This window comes from Fringilla coelebs (assembly GCF_963513975.1).
Source record: "Fringilla coelebs genome assembly, chromosome: 10".
Taxonomy (NCBI): domain Eukaryota; kingdom Metazoa; phylum Chordata; class Aves; order Passeriformes; family Fringillidae; genus Fringilla; species Fringilla coelebs.
In genome coordinates, this window is record NC_140036.1 from 6,125,209 (window position 1) to 6,148,857 (window position 23,649).

The following is a 23,649-nucleotide window of genomic DNA, read 5'->3' on the forward strand; positions in this document are numbered from 1 at the left end:
CTTTTCAAGGATCTTGGATGGGGTGATTAATTGTAAAAAATGGCTTCTATAACGTCACAGTAACTTTCACTTTGTTCTGAAATAATTCTATATTCTCAAAGTGTGCCTAAAATATAATGTAAAACTCTCTGGAAAATCAACTTTCATCTTATATATGTTAAAAATTGTTTTGATCAGGTATTGATAATATCTGTCACTTAAGCTATATACACAATCTGCACTCCTTTCAAACATCAATTATTCATTACTTCTCAACATAAGCAGTGAATGACTATGGGCTTTTTTTTTCCTGTTGGTAACAGTTACTGAAATAAAAACAAGTGTAAGTGAATCTAAAGTATATCAGAATTAAAGGCAGCTAACAGGCAGTCTGGCATCTCTCACCTTTAACCTGGGTCACCTACAGCAAGGAGGGATTTCTGGGTTTGTGGTTTGTGCAGTTGGTCTGGCTGTTGAGACCAGAGTTTTCTGCTGTGGGTTTTGTCCAGCTGACTTTGAAGCTGTTAAAACAAGATTCTCTTACTGTCGATTTCTCGTAGTACTGTATATTTATATCTTTATTTATACCCACTTTGTATGTTTTGAGGATAGCAAGTAGCATGGTAGAAACCTATTCCAAAACATTGGAATACAGACACAGTGATCCTTGCCTCTGGATTACTTGCTTTTTTTCAGGTTATTGGTGAAAACCTCCCAAACTTCTGAGATCCTTTGTGATTCGTTAATTTGAGCATGAAAAGTATTTGGCTGTGCTGGTTTTTTAAAGGAGGAGCTACTGGCTGCCAGATCAGTGTGTCTCTTTAATGCATACATCTGTAAAGGTCTCTGTAGCTGGTCTGGATGCAGCTGGAGGTCAGAGAGGTTCCTTGGGCTTCATTTCCTCTGCAGGCTGTAAGCAGAACATGAAGTAATTCATCACTTGCCACAGATGATTTACAATAAATCACCTCCTGACATGCTGCTGCATGAGATCTGCAGCACTCCCAGTACAGTGCAGCCTCATGGACTCTTTAGGTGTTGCCTTAATGTTTAGAAAAAAATTGTCAGAGGAAGAAAAACCAAATTTGTTCCAAATGTGTTGCATATGGATCTGTGTATCCTTTATTTGGTGGCAGTTCCTCTTCAAACATTCCTGCCTGCCTTTTTCTTTTTGGAGCTTATTTTTTTTTGTCCCCATCCTCTTTGTGTCACTCTGTTAAGCTTTGTACTCATCTGAACTTCATGTTAACTACAGAGGCCCAGGAAAAGACATCAGAGGCACATGTCCAATAAAAGCATTCTGCTGTGAGCCTCACTGAGATCTGTGCATTTCAAATGCAGTACCTTGATGAGAGCAAGCCCTATTAGCTTGAAATTGGATGTTTGCCTCTGCTACTGAACTTAGACAGCATCCTGACAGAGCAGCTCACGTTTTACAGTCAGGTAGGGGAAGCACTCCATGGGACTGTTTTGTGTGGGAAGAATTAGATTTAGGCCCTTGTTCAGCACTATTCTCATGATAAGAGAAGGAGAACACACTTCTAACAAGCCTAGACAAAGCTAGAGCAAGGGTTTGAAGTCTGCTTGCTCCAAGTTGTGCAGAGAAAAAGTAGACTATTGTCCTCTGAGAACTGCTTTTCCTTTGCCTCATGAGTGTTATGGTGAAAGTGAATAACAAGAATGATGCATTTTGATGTCTTTAGGAAACTGTTTTCTTAAGAGCTGTTTGGGAATGACTGAGCTTATTATCCAAGATCATCCTTGTGTGCTTGCTTGGCCTTAAAGGAACTAGATGATTTGCTTTTTCCAGCAAGAAGGAAAAAATTATGTTTTTTGAAAATTACAGCCTTCAGTTGAGAGTGGGAGCTAATTCTGCTCCTGTGCTTCATCACCTCAGCAGCAGGGACCTCAAACCACTGCCATCCCACAAGCAGGGCCCTTGGCTGAGCCTGCTTTAACTCTAGCTGAGCCTGACTGACCCAGAGGTGCCCCTCAGGTCTCAGCACTGGAGCACACAAGTAGGAACTGTTGGGGAAGATGGTATATTTAGCCACTTCTGCAGGGCATCTAATTTTAGAGCTCTTGGTAGTGGTGGTGGGTGCTTCCTTTCTCATGTCACCCCTGGCCTATTACAAGCCAAGGACAGATTGTTTGTCATGTAGCCAGCAGGGAAATAGATTCACTTGTAGATCATGTTTCTCAATTAAAGTATTACAAGAAGGCAGAAGATCCTGGTGGTACTGAAAGACACTTTGAATATTGGTTCAAGTAGGGAACTCTGGCTTCAGGAGTGAGATAAAATTGCTAGATGTTGTCCTTGTGAAGAGAGAGAAGACATAAAATGTTGAAGCCATTTGTCATTTTTTGCCTGTAAAAAATCAAACCCAAGAAAGCAACGTGCTGGTCTTGACGTGGTCTCCTCCAGAGTGCCCGTGGCCCTTCTGGAAAGGTCAACATCTGCTTAGGAGCTGCTCAGGATGATGATCAAGGAGAGTTCTCTGCGGAGGGACCCAGATCTGGGAGGGGAGCTAGCTTTCCTTGCCAAGGGCTGTGACTTTGTTCTTCCATCTCAGTTCAAGAGGCGGCTCAAGGCCTTCCAGCAGGCCCAGGTTTGGACACTTGGCATTTCTTTATCTTTTTTTTTGTATTTTTTTATTGGATCAGAGAATCAATCTGTGTCCCCTCTAGGCGTGTCTATTTGCAGAAAGTTATTTGCAGCTAGATACCAGCAGGTTTAAAAATAAACCTTCCAGGCTTAGACTGCAGAGTTAAAATGTCTTTGTAAACAAGGGGGAAATTAACAGCAAGGGCAGTGATTTAATAATGGGGAGAAGTATTGTAAGACTTAAGTATTTCTGTGGGATTTTTTGTGTGGTTGCTCTGAATGTTTGTTGTTGCATGTTGGAAGAACCACAAGGTTCTGCTGTCTGCTGTGAACTGTGCACATATCTGCAAACCAGCCTACCTGGCTTTGGTTTTTATGATTTTACCATCCCAAGATGCTTCTTTGTGCTGTTTCCTACCCTCTCTGGGCTGAGGCTGAAGGAGATAATAGAATCATTTAGTCTGGAAGAGACCCTGAAGATCGCAGAGGTGTAGTCAAGGAAGTGGAAATTGTATCACAACTGTGTGTTTCTGGTAAATCCCAGCTGCTGTACTCACTCTCTGGAACAACTGACAAAAGATTGGATGTGCTAGGACACCGAATGGACATGTAGTCCCTCCAGATTTAGAGGGTTCACAATTTGCTGAAATTGGCCCATCTCGAGCTTTATCTGTGTTTAAGTAATGGGTGACCCAGTGAGAACGTTAAAAAGTTGAAATTAGGAGCAGTGCAGCTGTTTCCTAAGAAACAGCATTAAAATTGCTCCAAAACATATTGTGGCACATTTTTTCATGCGTTCTGCTGACAGGTTAAAGTACATCTCAGAGGTTAATCTGTGGAACGTGTGTTTTTCACTCCCTGGGGGAGAACTGGATGAGGTAATAATGTGCAGTAATGGCTTGGGCGGGGCCGAGCAATTCGGAGAGACTCTCAGGAACCCCAGCACAGCTAAATTCCCTCTCCACAGTCAGTCTGATCACTGAGGATATAACCGGGGTAGGGTTTGAGGGAGGGATGAGACCTCCATGTAGAACAGCTGGGAAAATGGACGAGGCTTTGGTCCAGGAGCCCTCTGCCTGGTCACAAGCAGGAACACTTTCTCTGCTGAATGCGTTGGGAATGACTGGGGCCGTCAGTTCAAGGCAAGTGAAACGCTGCAGTGTTCAAAAAAGATGGTCTTTTTCTTCTTTTCTTGCTGCCTCCTCACCGTGTGTCACCCTTCTCTTGTCCTGGGCCCCACAGGTCTTTCTGTGAGCTGCCTTGGTTCATAACACAGTTTGGTATCATCCAGCAACAAAGCCAGGTCTGTTTGCTGCCTTTCCACGCGGGTGAGATGGGTTCCCAGAGGGACAGTGGAGCTCTGGAGGTGCAGGGCAGGGATGGGAGCTCTCCCACGGTGCAGCAGTGAGGTGTACTTAAATGTTGTGCCTTGTGGGGCTATACCTGGGGCTTGGGATGAGCTGAGAGTAGAGGTAACTGGGCCCAGGAAGAAAAGTGCTGGCAAGTGGAAAGGTGATAAGGTGGTGATAGGGAGCTGAGAGGTCAATGAACACCTCTTTGCTTTGTGGAACACACAGATATTGGCCGGGAAGGAGGGGAAGAAGGGTGTTGGTAAACTTCTATCTCAAGAGCTGGAAATTTCAGTTCTTGTGTTTATCCTTTGCAGAACTATTTATGGAAGGATCAGAGAGCCTCCCATAGCAGTGTTGGGAGGAAGGGAGATCTCTAATCCAACATATCACTTGTAGGAATACTATTTCTAACCCTGGGTCACATCAGCACTGGCTTTCCCCAAGGATAGGGATTTGCCCAGCCCCTCTTGGTGACCTCTCACAAGCTGTACTTCCCTCAGTGTCCTCCAGCCTAACCCTCCCAAGCTGCAGTTTGGTTCCCTTGCCCCTGTAACTGCACTTCCAAGAGCTGCAGGCTGTGTTTAGCCCATCCCTTGGCTTCCCTTTCCCACAGCTACCCAGGCCAGCCCTCAGTGTCTCCTGCTGCTTGATCCTGATCACAGCTTTCTGATTTCCCTCTTTCATGTCTTTGGCTGGTCTCTTCCCATCACTTTTTGGAAGTGAAGGCCTAAAACTGGTCCCAGGAACCCAGATACAGCCTTGCTGGTGTCAGAGATAAAAACTTCCTGGACTTATCCTAAGGCAGTCCAGGATATCTTGTCTATAATCAGCCCTTGCTGCAGGCTGGTACTCAGCCTGTGTGCACTGTCCCTTCCACCAGCCCTGTCCTGCAGGGCTGTTGCTCAGCCAGGGGGTTCTCAGCCTGAACTGCTGCTGAGGGCTGTGTCCAAGATCTATAGGCACACTGGGCAGTGGAGGTGTGTGGTGCCTCTGTTTGCAAAGCTCCACTGGGTAAGGCCATGAGGAACTTGATCCAGCCTTACAATTAGCACTGTGTCTACTCCCACCTAAATCCTTTTGGGTTTCTGAGTTGCTTAGGTAGAATTTGTTTTCATTTTTGTTTTGCTGTGAATGGACTTTATTTCTGCTGGTGAGTTTGTTTCCTAGAAGAAAATATTCTCTCCAGAAATGCATTTTCTCATAGCTCTGTGAGATTTGGAGCCTTCGTTCTTGCTGTCCTTAGAAAGAGGGAAGAAAGAGGCAGCAGGAAGGTTCATTGATGGGAAAGGGCTTTGGGGAGGGAAGGGAAGAGAATCTCAGGCAAGAGATACAAAGCAGTGCTGAAGAGCTAATGAGCTTTGAGGATGGCTTGTGTCCAGGTACCATCAGGCTTCAGGAAGGCAGGAACTATGAAAAATGGAAGGAGACATGAAGTCAGCATTGTGGACTGCGAGAACCCAGGCTGAGTCACTGTACCCTAGAAAAGAGGATTACACTATCCCATTTGGAAATAAAGCAAGAAACTGGTAAATATATTATCTAGGACCCTGTTGGAGCCTGGGGCCAGGAGGAAGGAGTAGAAAGAATTTGAGCACTTTGTGTGATACTGCTTCCTTCCATGGAGTTTTCTGCTGGAACTGGCACATCCCTGGGAGACAGGCTGGCATGGCAGAGGTTTAGTCTGTGCTTTGTTTGTGTCGCTACAATGAGGCTGTAGTCCTGTCTGGTTTATTTATAACACAGATGTCACTATTTTTGTCTGTCTGTAAATAAATTGTATGGCTGGCAAAAGGTGATAGAGTGGATGCACAGATTTTAGTTAGGGTAAATTACGGAATGCTACAGAGTGTTATTTAAAAATGGCTTTTAATCTCACCTTTCTCTTGAGCCAAGAAAGAAAAAAAGGTTTATCTGCTATTTATTGTAAAAAAGCCAAAAGATTTATTAGACTATTTGTTGTTTCCTTTCTTAGTTGTCCTCTCTGAAAATGTACATCCCTGTTGGAGAAGTGTGTTCTGCTAGGCAAGCAGCATTTAAGGCTAATTTTTTGCAATAAGAAACTGTTTATTTCCAAGGAATTTCCACAGAATTTCCCATCATACCACTTTCTTGAATTTTTTTCACAAAAAGTTGTAATTAACTTCTTCTTGTCCCCATAGTGGTTTGCATCTGATTATACCCATCCCAGAGTATTAATTTGTAAGGTTGTTCTAGGGAACAAAATCCTCAAGGACTAGTTGCTGCTTGGTTTTTTCTCTTTGTGTCATTAACAGCTCACTTCTTATATGAGAAGGAAGAAGACAAAGTTCAAAAATTGTATTTCTGTTCCTGAGGCAGAATGTGAAAAGCAGCTCTCCTTGAGCAGTGCTTCCTCCTAGTTTGACTTGGGCTGAGCAGGAGTGAGTGAGTCAGACTTACTGGGAAGGGCAGCTGGGAACCTGTGTCTGAACTGGCTCCCTCCTTCCAAGGCCAGCAGAATTCCCTGGGTTTCTCCTGTAGGATTCTGACCTTCTGCCTTGTGTGGTGGATGTGGATCAGGAAATTCATACATCCTCTGTGAGCTGGTACCAAGCATTGCTGGCTCTGAGAGTGCCTGGAGGCAGAGGAGTTACTGGAGTTTTTGGGAGGTGGAGACCGGGGCAGAGGGGATGAGTTGTGTTCCAGCGTGGTCAGCTCAGGCTGTGTGCCATGTTGGGATGTGTGTGAAATGCAGAAGGGGAGGAAAATGGCCCAGTGCTGTTGTGGTCTGCTTGGGGACTTCTCTTCACCTTCCAAGAAAACAAAAATACAATTTCATCATTCCCTTGTACTGTAGGGGAAGGGGATTGTTACAGTGAAGAGTCAGTGTCCTTTGAAAGAGTATCTTGGTTTGTGGAACTTCTTTTTAAGTTTGAGTCATTTCTCCTCATTCCTCCCAGTGCTGGCAGCCGGGAGTGCCTGCATATCCTGAAGAGATTAGGGAGCAATAAACCTGTTTGTGAGAAGTGGCAAACTGATGTGAAGTCCTATTATAGAAGTCAAGTGGCTGCAGTTGGCACCTCGACGTCTGTTCCAGCTTTGCATTGTTTGTATGAATATGGTGCTGTGAGAGACCGGCAGGGACTTCCCCTCTGCTGGGATCCAGAAAGAGAAAACTCCTGAGCATAGCTGGGTCTTGGCTGGAGAAGCCCCGGGCAGGACAAGGCAGGGTGAGAGCAGATAGTGAAAGCAGAAGTGGGGATTTGTGTGACCCCTGAGCTGGGGCCGGGTGCTCCCTCCCCACACACATTCACTTGGTCTGGGCTTTGCTTCTGGTGCTCTGCTGAGGAAAGGGCAGGAGGAAGCTGGCAGAAGGGTTGTCTTTTATTTAACCTAGTGAACTGTGCTCCCAGAGTGAGTGTCCAGTTTGCCCAGCTTCACCTCTGCCACCACCTCAGATCACCTGCATTGTCCTGCTGTGGGACTGAGTGACCAGGGCTGATGCTCACCATCCTCCAGCCCTCATGAGTCTCAGGAACTCCCTGGCCCCCTCTGAGCTCCAACTTCATGAGGAGACAAAGATGTGCAATGCCTGAGGAGGACAGGAGGGAGAACAGGTGTTGGAGATCAGGCTGGCTCTCCAAAGGTTGAGAGCTGTTCAAACTCTGAATACTGGTATTGATAGAAATGTTGAAGGCTGAAAATGATCTCCAGCTTTTCCTGTGTAGCAAGACAGAGAAGAATACGACTTGAAGAACCCCAAGCTCCAGGTTAATGTGTTCTATACATAGCAGTTAAGGACAAAAGTTTGTTCTGGCTGGTGGGATGTGCGTGCCAGTGTTCCTGCTCCTGAAATGGAACAGCATTTGGGAGAAGAAAGAGGTCTCCATTTAAAGAAAGAGCCATGAAGAAGAGGAGCGAAGAGGAGGCAAATCCTTCTCTCTCGTCTTCCATGGGTCTCTGATGGATGGGTTATGAAGTATTATAAACTGCAGGTAAAAGTAGTGCTTAAAGAAACCTTTACAATTCTCACTTCTTTACCTCCTTGAAAGCAAATCTGTGGCTAGTTGAAGAGTCAGTATGTGTTAAGAAAAAAGCTCCAAGTTTAAAGAAAATAATGAAGTAAAGCCAGTTCATCATATACATTCTTCTGCATTTAGTGGACTCAGACTTGGCTGCTTTATGCTGAAACCATTTTGTTTTGAAACAGTTAGAATAAACAAACTGAAAGTCACAGCTGTATTTACTTGACTGTTGCCTTCTGCGCCTTATCACATATGTTGTTATATTAATAAAACTCTTGTGTTGGAACCATTGTGCAGTGGGAAAGCCTGTTGCCTTTTCCCAAGAAGGAGTGTCTCCCTGGGGGAGCAGGGAATTCCTCATCTTTCCACATTCCAGCAGATGATTTTGCAGCTCATACTGTATTTACTTGTCAAAGTTTAAGGAATGTTCCCTCCCTTGTCTAAAAAATTCCCTGGTTTAGGGTCTCATTGTCTACTTAAATACAAATGCTGTCTGTGATGTAGAGCTAGAACTGGAGATTCACTGGGGAGGGCATTCAGTGGGGATCACCATATCAGCCATATGTTTGTTACAGATAGGAGAGAGTGAGGAAAAGACATAATGTGAATGCCTAATGACACTGCTGGCTGCTCCTAATTCCTGATGAAAAAATTGATTTACCAGTGCTTAGTACCTTTCACAAAATCAGGTCTGGGACTGTTTAAGTTGGGCACAAAATAAAAGGCATGCTGAAGTTGGGAAGGAAGTCTTGAAAATATTTTCTTAATTTATCTCTGAAGCAGTGCTTTGCAAAGCTAATTATGCTCCCAATGGATAGAAAATGTCCCTGTTTGAATGTAGCCTTACTCATACTTTAGGCAAGCTGTTGTGTGGGTGGGTGCTCTGGTTCAGAGGGGAAATACTGAAGAGCAGATACTTTGTTTTTTGTGGGGCAGAACGACAAGACCAAGTGAGCATGAAAGGAAATAGCATTGTCCTTTGTGGTATCACTGAGTTACAGAGTGACTCAATAGGAAATCATGAGCCACAGCTACATTTGTAAAATGCTCAGAAAAAGCATAAAAGCAGGTGTGACGTCCTAAATTCACACTGGTTAATAATGCAGAAAATTGTCATTGCCTGTTTAAGATGCATTTTTATCCCTGTGCCATAATTTAATTGTTGGTGGGCTTTAATGTTCCCCTAATCACTGGAAGCACAAACTATTTTTTCCTGCTCCATGTACCATGATGTTAAAATGTGTTTGTTATTCATTTTATTTTCAGGTTCAAAGTAAACAAGAGAAGAAGGCAGGAACTTCATCCCCAGCCCCCCTGCAGCCTGTGGTTAGCACTTGCACTCCTCTGCCTGTGAATAAAGCCACCAGCAGTACCCCTGTGCCCATAAACATTCCACATTTCTACTTCCCTAAAGGACTCCCCAGTGTCTGCACTAACCATGAAGAAATCATTGCCAGGATTGAAGAGGCCTTTACAGAGTTTGAAGATGGGAAAGCAAACATCTGTGAAATGGGGAAAATTGCTAAGGTAACCACTGATGGTCATGGAGGTCTTTTCCAACCTTAATGATTCTGTGAATCTATTCTTGAGGTTTTTAATTTTGGGAGACATACTTTGTTTTAGTTTCAGTCTATCTCACAGCTGTTGTTGGGGAAAAAAGAACCAGTTTCCTTTTGATCTGAAGTTTTTTGTTTAGATTTAGATAATAGTAAACAAAAATGAGTTCGGTTTGCTGATTGTCACATCAGATATGTGTTTGTTCTTGCTTTGATTTATGAAGCAGTTCTCTAAGATTTCTTAGCAAATACAAATTGCATTTTTGTTTCTCCATTCCTTCATATTTCTGCCCAGAAGATTGAGAAACTCAGAGGCGGAAACTTTTCTGCTTCTGTGGTTTCAGGTAGTATCAACTGCCGGTTTTGTGGGTTTTTGTAGCTGTGTTGCTCAGCTAGCATGAGTTGTAGGTGCTATTGCAGTGTTGTGTGAGGAAGCAGTTTCCAACTTCCAGCTCCCTGGACATGGAAGGGGGAAATGTCCAGTGAGCCCCCAGCCCCTGAGCTGTGCATGTTCAGTATCCACAGGGCAGGTGGTACAGCTGGTGATGAGTTCTGCCTTCAGGGAACAGCACACAGCAAGTGGGTCCCTTCTCTTTCCGTCTCTCTCAGCTGCAGTTCACAGTGCTGCTGATCTAAAACCAGCATTTATCAGACACATCCTGGATGATCAGCTTGCCCTGAATGAGTCTGGCACTGTAAACAGGGCAATGATGCTCTCTCCAAGCTTTCATGGACTGCCATTGAGAGCCAGCAGCTTGTGCAGAGGCTGGTTCAAAAGTGCTGGTCAGGGAGTCCTTTGGCTGGAACCAATCCTTCCCATGTGTGCTTTCATTTTTGTGTTCCCCTACTGAGATTTGCAGTGTTGGAAATAATGGACTGGGTGCTGGGTGGAAGGCACTGCCCTGAAAATTGCAGGGTGGGATTTACTTCACCTTTAGGCATTTATCATTAACTGTCTGTAATTAGACTTGAGGTTCCCTTGCTGCCTGTGACAGGTTATCCCATAGGAGAATAGGCCCTCCTGTTTTAGGGTGGGTGGGGATGTAGCTGGTGTGTGTGTCCTTCTGGAAGGATGTGCCTGCCTCTCCATTCCACTTCCTAGGGAACTGTGCTAAACAGTTCAGAGCTTGAGTAGTCCAGATCCTTTTCCTAGCCTGAGAGGAGTGTTTCTCAGCCACTTGAAAGGGCACATGACAAAGTAGGAAGTTGTGTGTGAATTCTCAACTTTGGCACACAGTAAATGGCACACAGGTGAGTCAGAAAGCCATTGCCACTTTATTTCCCTTGTGTAAAGTCTCAGTAGTGAATCTGGTGGGTAAATGAGCACGTTGCTCTTGGGACTGCTCTTGTATTCCTCCGTGCCCTGGTTTTTCCTTGCAGATCTGTGGCTGCCCACTCTACTGGAAAGCACCTCTGTTCAGTGCATCTGGGGGAGAGAGGACAGGACGTGTCTCTGTGCAGTCCTTTGTGTCCATGTGGAGAAAGTGAGTATAGCAAATGCAAAACTCTTTCTGGAAGAAGAGATCAGCCTGCCATACAAGTCTTTTTTTTTTTTTCCCTTCTTTTCCACCAGACTTTTAATTCAATTTTCCTCTTTAAGTGGCTTAAAAATCTCCATCAGCTTGAGATTTTTTCCCCCAAACCCTCTGAACACTTGTTTCCATGTGACATCCACAAACTTGGAAGTAATTGTATAGATAGTAAGATGTTTTGAGTTAGTTGGTGTATAAAATATATTTACAAGCTCCCCAGAAATGTCAGCTATTCTGAGGTAGTTGTGCATTTGGGGTATATTTGTGCCCAGCCTTATTGCTCTACACTAAGCTAGTGCCATTTGGGAATTGGGGGAGGAGGTATGTGATAGTGTTACAGGACAGAAAGAGGAATGTGGAAATAAGCATCATCATATAACTGGGTACTCTGGGAGCTTTAATAGTTACTACCTTCCCAAGCAAGCTATTGAATTCACCTGCGGAGTTTGACAGTCCACACTGTGGAAGTGGAGAGCTCTGGATGGATGCATTATGCTTGGAGTCAGCTCTGACATGGAGCAGACTTGTTCTCTTGCCTAATCTTTTTCCCTCCAGGGCAATTCAGGCTTTAGTGTGCTTTGTGAAACACCTGAACAGCATCTCCATCTCCTCTCCAGAGAGAGATCTAATTTTTTACTTAATGGCTGCTCCTCAGATTCTTGATGTAGCCTTTAACCCTGAATTCCCAAAGTATTTCCTGTGGTGATGTTGTCAAAACAGCTTCTAGTTACCCTGGGAAAATTACAAAAATGTTAGGGGTGACTGTGATTTCTAAGTTTGTCTTGACACAGACAATATATTTTCCTTCCTTAGGTTCCTCCAATTACTTCTAATTAATCCCTAATGTATGATACCACATTTTCACTTCTCTGATTTTCACATCCTTCAGATATTTGCAGACTGTGGTCATGTCCCTCTTCTGTATCCTTTTAACTACCCCATTTCCAAGCCAAGCTTTGTATGCTTTTCTCACTTAATTGCTCTTTTAGAAAGATATTTTTTATCCGCTCCTCTTCCCCTCTGACAGTTACAAAATCTTTGCTGGAAAGCTGAAAAACTGAAGAAATGTAGGATTTCTGGTAAAGTTTCACTGCAGCCATGTGAGCACAGGTGTAACTTTAAACAAGGTATCTTAAGTTGCTGAAGCCTATTTTCAATTTTCTTAGTATATGACTGACTTTTCAAGATGCCACATGCTCATTGCTTGTCAAGTCTATAGGAATTTCTCAATATAAAACACTTCTGAATGTCAGATCTCATTTGTGGCTAAAACAGGGCTTTGGGATTCATCTTTATGTGCCAGATTTTTTTTAAGCTAAAACATTAGCACCTCTTTTTGCAGCTGATTTAGAATATATCTGTTAATTGACAGTTACTATGACAGGAATGTGCAGCCAAAAGGATTGCTAAATCTTTTTTTGCTTACTTAGAGGAGCCCTTTTTTTGTAAAGTCTGCCTTTCCCAGAGTGATGAGGCCAGAATTAGCAGGAAACAAGTTAGTGTGATCTCTGTTAGAGAACTACAGCCACTTCAGTACTATGTTCATGCACTTTCAAGAGGAAAGTGGTGAATAATCACTCACAGTAAATAATTACAGTGCATTGTATTTTCAGAGTTAATGAAGAAAATAGTGTCATTTTCTGAGTTTCCCTAATACTGTTTTTGAACAACATAGTGTTTGATATATTTGAATGTTGTGTTCTGTTACCAGTGTTTGGTCAATGGAGTGGAGTTCCTTTTTTCATGAGTTTCTCTGGGGTTAATCACATAACTGTGATACCTTTGGCCAGTGCAGTATTTTGTGTGAGAAGAGAGAGACAAGAACTGGTGTGTCAGATGCACACTGTCAGCCAGAGGGGACTGAGTTTACACACTTCTCCAAGTGCTCAGTCCTACTAATGCCTTCATTAGGCTGTTCTCTGTGGCTTTGGTGCACAGCTCCAGATGGGCCATAATTAACAGGGGATGCCCTTTTTCCTTCTGAGAAGTGATTTTTCTGGGTGAATATTCAGTCCCTGTAGTTTGGCAATCTCCCCAGATATTGCAGTATAGTGAAGGGCTATATCAGAGGGCACATCCTGTGGCATCCCATTCCATCCAAGTGCTGTTCACTTGGAGTGAGCCTGCAGCATTGGCAAGAATCAGGTTACTTACTCTGATTCCACAGGTGTTTGGTAAGAAAGCTGCTTTACCACAGCAGTGTAAACCTGGAAAAAATCCCTGCTGGGTGCCCCGGTGCAGCTGAAAGACCTTGAAGGAGGTGCTGGCAGTCTGAGGTCAGCATTTGAGTGATTCCCAGCGCAGGTGTATTGTGCTGTAAGGCCCTCGTGACCCTCCCGGGGCTCCTGGGAGGTGCGAAGGGCTGGGAGTGACTCCTCCCCTCTCCCACAGAATCCTGCGGAGCTGCCACGACGATGCCTCCAGGTTTACTTCCCTTCTGGCAAAGCCTGGCTGTGACTGCCTACAACAGGAGGACTTCATCCCGCTGCTGCAGGTACTGCCCCAGCTCCGCGGAGCTGCCTTCACTTGGCACCTTCTTTGTTTCCACGGCAATAAATGTTTACCAAGGACGAGCAGACCTTTGGTTTGAACAGCACCTGGGTGGGGTTCATTTTGGAGTGAAATAGAAATAAGCTTTTGAAGTGCTTAAGTGCCAAACCAGCTGCAAATCCTGCTAAAGGCATTGAGGACTGGTCTCTTGTCAGGATTTGTATTTATCAGTGCCTGGTAACCAAGCTGGAATTTGCCCCATTTCTCAATGTGGGTATTGGGAAAAATGCTTGTTGCTGTTGATAGTCAAGTACAACATAAAAGCTTATTGGAAAAGTTGTAAAAGTTGCTTGGCAAGACAGTTATAATTAAATTTGTCTAGCCAGACTACCAGATACAGTATCACATGGGGATCTTGGCAAAATTTCTGCAGTTCCAGTTGTTCTGTATATGCCTCTAGACCTGCTAGTGCACAAATGTCACTGCTTTTTTTCCCCTCATATTCAGGCTAAATCTGCACATCCTCATTTCATGTCTTTCTTTCCCTTTCATTATCTTTAACAAAGTATAGTTGTTTTAATTATTTGTGGCCATTTATGCAGGCTCTGGATAGGGCTTCTCTATATTGTCTCTAAATGATGTCCATCTGCTCCTCTGATCAGCAGTTGTACTTTTTCTGATCTTTTCCACACATCCCTAGATTTCTCACACAATGCTGCCCTCTGGGTAAAACCTCTGTGGAGATGCTGCTTTGGGGAAAGATTTTGTGTCTGTGCTGGCTGTTTCTATCTCAGACAGAACTGGGGCTGTAATTGGTACATTTTCTCATGTTGCTCTTAATCTCTTCTCCATTGGGCACCCTGCCTTTCCTGGTGGATTGCAGCTCTGTTCTTTAGCTCCTGGTGCAATCCAAGGCATGCACAGTCCTGTCTGTCAGTCAGCCAGAGATCAGCAAAATTACCCTGATTTACGCCACCATCTGAGACATCCTGTTATATTGCCCAAAAATTGGGCATATCACACCCCTGAGGGCACCGTGGCATGGAACAGGCACAGCAGAACTTGGAACACCTTTAAAGGGTAGAGGAGTCAGACATGGAGAAATCACACAGGCATTGATTCATGCAGGATCTGAACTGATTCATTCAGGATCTGAACAGTTTCTCCATGGATTTGATCATGCAGATTTGGCTTTGTGAGCCAGTGTTTGACTTACAAAAAGCTGGTCTTGAGAAAGAGGCGTCTCCACAGGTAGTCCAAGTGAGTTTTGGAAGAGCACTAATCATATCTGTAAGCATTCTGAGGCTCACATAGCTTTCACTGGATATAGGAGACTTTCTCAAGGCATGTTTATTTCTGACACCTTGTTCTAACAAATGTTAATCTCTTCAATGAATGGTGGAAAACAAAAATCTTGGAGAGGAGCTGGTTGCATGGTCAACTAATTAATTTTTTGTCTCGTTCAATGAAAATGAGTTTTCATTTACTCACTAACTCTCTTCCTTTGTTTTTCTGTCCTTAAGTAAATCAAACTGGCCCACCAGGTGCGTATTGCCCAGCAAATGTGTTCGATTACTGTAATGGAAGGTTCTCTCAGTAGATTAAAAGACTTCAGTTTTATTGTTAATGCTGCAAATAGTTTCAAGCATAAGCAAAAGTATTGGTTTGTAAACCCTGTACCTTCTAAGCATTAAAAGGAGAAGAAAATCTATTTCATTTCATTTTCTCTTCCCTTGCAGGATGTGGTAGAAACTCATCCTGGCCTCACGTTCCTGAAGGACGCTCCGGAGTTCCATTCCCGGTATATTACAACGGTAGGCTGCTTCTCTGATCCCCTGTGGTGCCTCTGCCTCCCTTTGGGATCTGTCACTGTTCCTACCAGCAAATCCTTCAGTTATTTAAAAATATAGGTGTTTTTAATATTACTCACCATGAGGTATTTTAACAACTGCTTCCAAAAGAAAAATAATCTGCTTGTGTGTGCCAAGGGTTATTACAAAGGTTAATAATGGTTCTTTCTGGTCTTAAGCAAATCTATAAAAACATCTTTTTTGGCCTGATGAGTGGAAAAAAAGTCCTTTGGTCTTTGGGAGCTGCTAAGTCACCCTGACTAGTGCTGGGCTGCTGACACATAGAAGGCTGCATGTTTGAAGGTTTCTGTCACTGAGGCTTGGAGAATCCATGATTGTTCCTCAGTGCAAAGCACCATTTGCCTTCAGGGATCTGCTGTCCAACCTTCCTTTTGCCAGGATGCCTGTCCAGGCTCTCTGTCCTCAGGCTTTTGTGGCTGGGTTTGTAGCTGGGGTTTGTTCAGTAGTTTTGTTCCAGCTCTGCAGTCATCACTAAGACTGGTACTTTACCTAAGTGTGTTTGTACTTTTTTTAAGCCTTGAGCTTGACTCATGTTGGGTGTGAGTCTGGATAAAAGGTATAAATGTTGGGAAGTTTTCTCTCTGCAGCAGTAAGAAATTCAAATAATGACAGCCCTGGTAGGAGCTGTATCCAACAGGGCTCAGGGCTTGAAGTTCCTCCTGTTTGCTTGCCAGGGCCTGCCTGGGGCTGCACCACACATGGCAGCTGGGAGGCTCCTGGCACACACATGCTTGTTCCTTTCCTGTAAGGAGCAGATGGCACAAAGACACTTCTTCAGGGCAAACCCTGAACTGTCACACTAATGAAAATGTATAATGAGAATCCATTCTAAACGTTGTAGATGCACTTCAACGTGACAGTGAACAATGGCATTGTATAATCAATTGTAGATGCACTTGAACATGACAGTGAACAGCAGTGTATAATCAATATGTTTAGTCCCTGTGGAGCAAGACAACATAAATATTAAGCCAGAAGAGGTATAGCAATGGCCAGGCAATTATGGAGGCACGTGAATGGGTGAGTGTGGACAGTGCCTGTGGCACAATGCACCCTGGTATTTGGTGTTTCAAGTGCATAGAAGGGTGAGACTGAAAGGTTTAAGGTCACACCTAGGATTGGTTTCTGACTGCAGTATCCATGGGTCAATGCCATGTGCGGTTGCCCTGGCTGCTGACAAAGGCAATTCTCTGCATCTGCCTTCATCTACCTTTATGGGTTCCTCTTAAGTCACACGTTGTTCCTGTATTCTTCAGGCAAGAAACAAATGTCTTTGTAGAGTAATCCCTCACATGAGCACCCTTCTTGCCCTTTCTGGACTCACCCAGGGCACTAAACAATGTGGCTGAGACCAGCTGTGTGAAGCTGAGCTTCCACTTCCAGATAACTGAAATGCAGGCTGCTGCTAAAGGGCAGCACCTTTTCCTTCCTCTCTTCTTTTGCACCACTTCCCTGGTGCCTGGGTCTGGTGCTGTGTCACCAAAGCGGTTACAGAGCCAGACTTTGATAAGTACACGAAGCTCCTCAGTGCTTCTTGATCCTGCCTGTATGTCTCCTGTGCTTTCCTGCTGCAGTCAGAGCCTTTGGGCATCCTGGCAGTGCTGGGACACAGGTGGATTCCAGGCTTGCTCCAAAGGCAGCAGGGAATGGTGGTGCCTCGAGCTAAGGAGAAGGCTGTGGAGCAGCACACCTGACAGAGGTGAGCTGTCCTTCAGCTGTAAGGACAGTGCTGCTCTTGGGGGTCTGTTCTGACAGCAGAATCTCCCTGGGCTGGAGCAGGGCCAGCCCCTGGGGAGGCAGGAGGCTGCTGAGCAGGCTGTGCCCATCTGGAGGGGCAGCACTCAGTCCTCTGCAGCAGTGGCTCTGCTCTCTGATAGCAGGAGTTCCTACTGCTCACCTCTCCTTTCCAGACAGTTTGGCACATTCCTCTTTAATGTTACAAAATCCAGTATTTCCACCAGGAGCCAATGAAGGAAACAGCTTTGTCCTTGGATTTTGAGACAACTTGGATCATTTTTATTGCTTCAAGGTAGAGTGCCTTATACCTCCTTACAGAGACAGTGCTGTGTTTGCTGCCACACGAGAATCACAGTTCATGTTTGTGTTACAGACTAGGGCCATAAGGACACATGGCTTTGTGTTCATTGCTGGGTACAGCATCACTTGGCTGAGATCTCCTGGAGAGTGACCTCACAGTCCAGGATGGGTAAGATGTGAATGCACATTTCAGTTCTTACTGCCACCTCAGAACCTTTTAAAGGGCCCTTTTGGACACAACAGGCTGGAATTTCATCTGTATCAAATCTGTTTTATTGGCCACTGTATTACTAAACCAGTTGTGTTTGTTTCAACAGACACAGCTCCTGAAGCTGGTGAAGATGATGCAGAACATCACAGAATATCCTGTGGCATTTGTTGTAAAGCTTTAGTGTGACTTCTACCTGAATGTTCAAATCAGGCTCAGAGTTAGCAGTGCATGCTCCCCTTGGAAAGCTGTCTGCTAAAAACAGTTTAAAGATTAAAGCTTGTGGAAAAGTGCTTCAGCTTTTACAGTAGCATCAATGCAAATGTGTATGGGGACAATGGCCACAGGGATTAATAAAGGTTCCTCTTTTGTCCACAATTGTTTTCGTTCTTGTGTGGGAAGACTGGAGAAAAGTCTGGAACTCATCTGTGAATGGTTTGGGCCTGGAGGTCAATTACATGAGGATAATGGGGCAGGAGAAAGAGTCTCATCTTTCCAAAGGCTAATTAAGAATTCGACTCCATGATCCTTGTGCCCTCTTCCAGCTCAAGATGTTCTATGGGTCTATGGTTGTGTACTGAACTAAGAAAAATGAAGCCAGTTATGGCCTAAGGGACAAGTGTGACTTTCATGCTGTACATGAGCTCAGGCTGGGTCATGATCTAGGACATTTCCCAAATGCTTTTTTTGACAGCTTGGTGTTTACAACCTGGAAAAGAAAAGGATAAATACTGAGATTTTATAGTGAGATAGATACTATGTACTGTCCATGGAAACTGGGCCATTATTTGAATAATAAAGCCTTCACTGAGTGACTGGACATGGTAAGAGACATGAAAAGAGATCCCATTTCGCCTCTGAATGGCTTTTTTTTCACAGATGGGTGAGGAGGGAGCAGATGGAACATCTTTATCAATGTGATCTGGTAGACAAACAGTTTCTTATGTGTTACAAATGGGAATAGTTTGTTGTCTTTTACTACCCTGCAGGCAGAGGAAAAGAAGAATTACTGGTATGGGGTCCTGTTTCTGATTCTTGGAATTGCTATTTTTGAGTCCTTGGAATGGTGTGAACACCGTGTATTTTTAAAGAGTTGCTACACAGTTGTCAGGTATTATAATGGTTGATGTGAGAGGTGAGACCACTCCAGTCTCTGAGCTCTTGTGCAAGCTGGAAGCAAAGCCAAACAAAATACAGAAATAGAGACCAGAATGGCAGTGGCTACCAGAGGCATGAAAGAAGAAACAAACATTGTGCTTAAGACCAGAAAGGATCATTGTGGTTACCTAATCTGACATCTTGTGCTACACAGGCCACACAACATTGTTCAGTGATTGCTACACTTAGGATAGATCTGTTTTTTGGTCTGTTTTTAATTAAAATGACAACCCAACTTTAAAAGGATATCCACCTCTGAGACCTGGAGGGATGAAGAGCCTGCAGTGTTACCAAAAGGTGTCATGCTCAGCTAAGTCAAATCAATCAATTCTGTGTCTTCAGGGTACATTTGAATCCTCACAGCATTCTTGTTGCTCTCAGAGTTGTGTGTGCTATCATCAATTGCTGTCTCACTGTGTATCCCAAAGCAGACTGCTGGGAGCAATCTCATACTTAGTTCTGGATCTGTTCTGGACTAAAAACCAGCACTTGTTTGAATCCAAAGATTCAGTAGTGGTTGTCCACTTGAAATGAGTTCTGGCTAAAAGAGAAATCCATCCCGTTTAATCTGCTAGCTGGATTGATCCCTGTAATGTCCACATTGTTGTGTAAAGTTAATTTTTGTGTTGAAATACTGTGCACTGAAGGTTTCCAAAATTCTGGGGTAATGTGCTTGCATGTTAGAGACATCAAAGGTTTGTAGGAGGTTTGGTCAACCAGATATCAGTGCTGATAGTCAAATGAATTCTATTCCTCCTTTCTCATGCCAGTGATATTTATTTGTTGTTGTTTGCCCTGTTAGGTTTATTCTTGCACGTGCTTGGTCACACATTTGTGTTTCCCCACTCTGTGATGTTACTTGACAGCTGACAGGGAGCAGATTGGGAAGGGCTGTTTGCTTTTTTGAGGTGCTTGGGAGTGAGCTCAGTCTCGCACTGGGAGCTGTTTGCTTTTGGCTTCTGAGAGTTCTGTGCCTCTCCCCCATGACTTTTGCTCAATTTCACCAGAGGCTGATCTGGAAAGGAACCAAATGAGGTTAACACCTGCCCAAAATAATTGCAAACAGAACTTCTCCTGCTTACTTTCAGCAGAGGCACTGGAACATGAGGCATTGTTATAGTTACAATGGGTCAGACATTCACCTTCTCTTTCATTTACATGTCTTGCTTCCTATGCAGGAACCAGAAGAATCAGATGTCCTTATTTTTATTTTTTTTCCTCCCTCTAGAACACTATTTCATTGGGGATCCATGCAAACTTAAATGTGTCCATACATCCCCTTAAATGTGAAAAACTCCAAGTGATTCATCAGCACTTTGAGCATGTTTTCTGACATAAATAATACATCTCCATGCCCAAAGAGGTGAATTTAGAGCCGTGGAAATGTTTCCACACTGGAAAGCGATAATACTGTTTAAGAAGCAAGTGTTACTTTCAGACTGTGTAGTCAGTTAAGGATAGTGGCATCTACAGAAAAGATCCCAAAACACTTTTCAAAAAGAGGTCTCCTTAGGATGAGTGAATAAACCAGGGAACTGCATTGAAATTCCCAAACTGCTGTGTTTCAGGAGTTGATTTCAAGAGCAGTGTTCATTTGTTGCAGGTTATCCAGAGGATATTCTACACAGTCAATCGGTCCTGGTCGGGGAAGATCACTCTAACAGAGCTGAGGAAAAGCAACTTCCTGCAGGTATGTGGGTGTCTGGGAGCAGGAGCCAGGGTGCAGCAGCATTCCTTGTTCTGTGCCTGGGTGATGAGGGAGCTGCACCTGGGCTGCAGTGGGATGAGCCAGGTCTCAGGGCCAGCAGTCTCCTGGGGCTACTGGAGGAGCTGTTTCTGAGTTGAAGTGAGAAGAGCAGGGACAGGAGTGACCCCAGGGTGCTGAGAGAAGGTCAAGGCATGGCTGTTTTCCTGCTCTGAGGCCACATGGAGCAGCAGCCTGGCTCCTGGTCCAGACAGCAGGGAGGGAAGCAGGACATGGCATTGCAGCCATGTGAAGTGGCTCACAATCAGCCAAGAAGAGCTGCAGGAGGGCCAAGGGTAGGAGAGCCAATTTCCTGCCCCCTAGGCAGCCCGCAGCCCACTGACAGCTGGTCAGGAATATCTCTGCAATTGCAGGATGAGGCACTTCAGGAGCTGATCTCCACAGGATAATGAATGGAGCTTAGTTCTTGTTCCAGTGCCTGCAGTGTGTCCTTATGTCAGGATTTGGGTCTCTGTCCTCTGTGTATTTTGCCCAAAAGAGCACCAGGTTAATACTGTCTCAAGCTTCTCGTGTCCAGCCCAGCCTAAAGAGCCAGAAAGTCTTGAGCTGAAAGGTGAAGGACTGGCTTGAACAGTGAGATTTCCCTCCTGTGTCCTGTTTGCCCTTCCAGGTGAAGTGTGCTCTCTTCCTCAAACCCCTCAAGTATGAATTCACGTTCTTTCTCCTTTCAGACATCATCTCCCCTAGCTGACCTCATCAGCTAATGGAAAAATGAGCTCTTTTGAATTGGCTCATAGTAGTTCAAGCCCTAGGATCCCTGTTCCTTCCCAACCTCTGTTACAAATAAATCTTCCCAGATTTTAATTTTTATTCGCTGCATCTTAATTCACTCCTTTTCTCCTTTTAAACATTCTCTCAGCTTTTCTCCTTTCATATTTACTCTGCCTTTTGTCTCCTGCAGCAGGGAAGTTCAGCTCCTTGCTGCAGGTGTAAATGGCATCTTTGGGTGTCATCTACAGAAGAAAAAAATTGTTATTGCAAAAGTTCCCCAGTGATTGTCATCTGTAAAGAGAGAGAGAGAGAGAGAGAGAGACAGTCTGGAGAGGCCAGTGAGTGATGGATCAAAGGTGTTGAGACTTGGATGTCAGCAAGCCAGGTCTGGCAATGCCATCCTGTTATCCCTGCCAGAACATCACTGAGCCTGGTGGATTGCAGGTTGTGAGAGTTTTGTTTGGATTCAGTTGGATTCCTTGGATGTGGAGGTGGCTGGAAGTTGATGTTGAAATACCAGTGCCAACACATAACACAGCATCTGTTTTTATGGTTGTGGGTAGCAGGGCCATGGGGCCTGCCTGCTTGGGGACACCATTCTCTGGGATAGCTCAGGCTGTGTTTTGCCTGCTCCCTTGGGAGAGCCTGTGAGGGCAGGAGGGGCCAGGCCTGCAGCTCACTGGAGCCATGATTTATTAGACAAGAAGGCTTCTGGTGTCTTGTGGCCTCAGCTCCAAGAAGAAAAGTAGGGAGGTGGCACTGGGAAATGTGCAAATGCCCTCTTGTTGCTGGGAGGGACAGAGAGGTGTAAAGTGGGAATGAAGCATGGATGTTAGCACTAAATGTTTCCTAGTAAGACATGTGAACAGATGTTATGGTTGGAAATCTCAGTTAAACCAGAATGATTCCTGCAACAGCACAGGGAAGTTAGTGGGATTAATTTGAGGTCCATCCCTGCTGTCCCAGTCCAGGTGTGAGTCTGGAACAAGACTTGATTTTGCCCTTTAGGAGGCAGACAGGGATGTGTGATATGTAAAGACATAGCTCAGGTCCTGTGGAAGACCATGGACTTGCTGCTGGAAGTGGCTCTAAGAGTCTCTGGTGCAGGTCAGGATTGTTTCCCAGACCATGGATCCCAGCTGACACTGCAGTTTGTGTTCCTGTTTCTCTGTCTCACTCTTCTCTAGAGCTGAAAATGAGCAAAAGTTGTTGACAGGAGGCAGAGATGTTGTGCTAAGCAGGATGGCCCAGCCAGGTGCTCTGTAAGGGCCTGCTAAGGAATACAAGTACCACATCTCTTGGAAAAAGGCTGCACTTTGGGTTAGTTCTCAGGGCTGTGTTCACCCAGCTGCCTGAGAAGCTGGAGCACTTCAGCTGCTGAGCTGCCTCTTCACCCAGGTTTAACTTCCCACTGTGTTTTTACCCTTTCAGACTCTTGCTCTCTTGGAAGAAGAGGATGACATAAATCAGATCACAGATTACTTCTCCTATGAGCACTTCTATGTCATATACTGCAAATTCTGGGAGCTGGATACTGACCATGACCTTTACATCAACCAGAAGGACCTGGCTAGGTACAGTGATCAAGGTATGCTGCCTGCAAATGTGATGAGGGCATTGCTGAAAATACAGTGCTCCTACTGAAGACTAAAACCTGCCATTAATTTGGTTAATTTGATGCCTCAGAAAATGTTTTAATGTAGCCACCCATCTCTTAAATAAATGTTGCTTTAGAAAAGGAGTTGTACAAGCTTAGACACAGAGAGCTGCAGGACACCCAACTTTCTGCATGAGTAGCTACAGATGGAGCTTCTGTTCCTGTGTGGGTCATTGTCAGGAGGACAGGATGAAATAATGTCCTGAAACTTGTTTATTATTTGCTGAGGGCTTTGCAGGAACTTGGAAGTAGGGACAAGAAGGATGAGCCTGTGTGAACTTCAGAGATTGTTGAGGTGCAATCCAGTTATGCATGAGAGGAATCCAGAGTCCAGTGAAGCTTGGGGGATCTCAGCTTGCACGTGGACTCTGGAGTGTATCCCTGCATTCAGCATAGAACTTCCTTTCCTAAAGTTATGTTTGTTTTTGAAGGTTCAAGGGCTGTAGATAAATTAATGGAATACAGATCCACCAAGGGCTAAAACACCCAGATATTCCAAGTGCAGGCATTTATGGGGAGCCCATGAGGGTTCTGGGGGAGTGTGGCAGTCACAGGGCTCAGGAGTGTTGATCATAGGGCTGGCTGGGTGAGGATGGAGGAGTGCCTCCTTAGGGATGGGTGGTATGGGAGATTCCCTGCTGGGAAGCTGCACTGTGGAATGCAGTATTTGTTACACAGGAGGCTTGAGAGCCCTGAGGTGCTGGGAGGAGCCAAGGATTAAGAGGAGAAGCCATGGGTGCAGTGC

General features: G+C 44.6%; 1 protein-coding gene across 2 annotated transcripts in view; it reads left to right on the forward strand.

Annotated features, from left to right (window-relative positions):
- The window catches only part of PPP2R3A (protein phosphatase 2 regulatory subunit B''alpha), a 49,773-nt gene that overhangs the window by 17,987 nt on the left and 8,137 nt on the right, over positions 1–23,649 (forward strand). For both annotated transcript variants that reach the window (XR_014616413.1, XM_084212127.1), the window contains exons 3-8: positions 9,186–9,446; positions 10,856–10,959; positions 13,399–13,501; positions 15,237–15,311; positions 20,375–20,461; positions 22,679–22,835. Coding sequence is in view for 1 of the 2 variants with exons in the window: in XM_084212127.1 (XP_084068253.1) it covers positions 9,186–9,446; positions 10,856–10,959; positions 13,399–13,501; positions 15,237–15,311; positions 20,375–20,461; positions 22,679–22,835 (787 nt within the window). In the remaining variant the exon portion in view is untranslated. The remainder of the gene's footprint in view (positions 1–9,185; positions 9,447–10,855; positions 10,960–13,398; positions 13,502–15,236; positions 15,312–20,374; positions 20,462–22,678; positions 22,836–23,649) is intronic.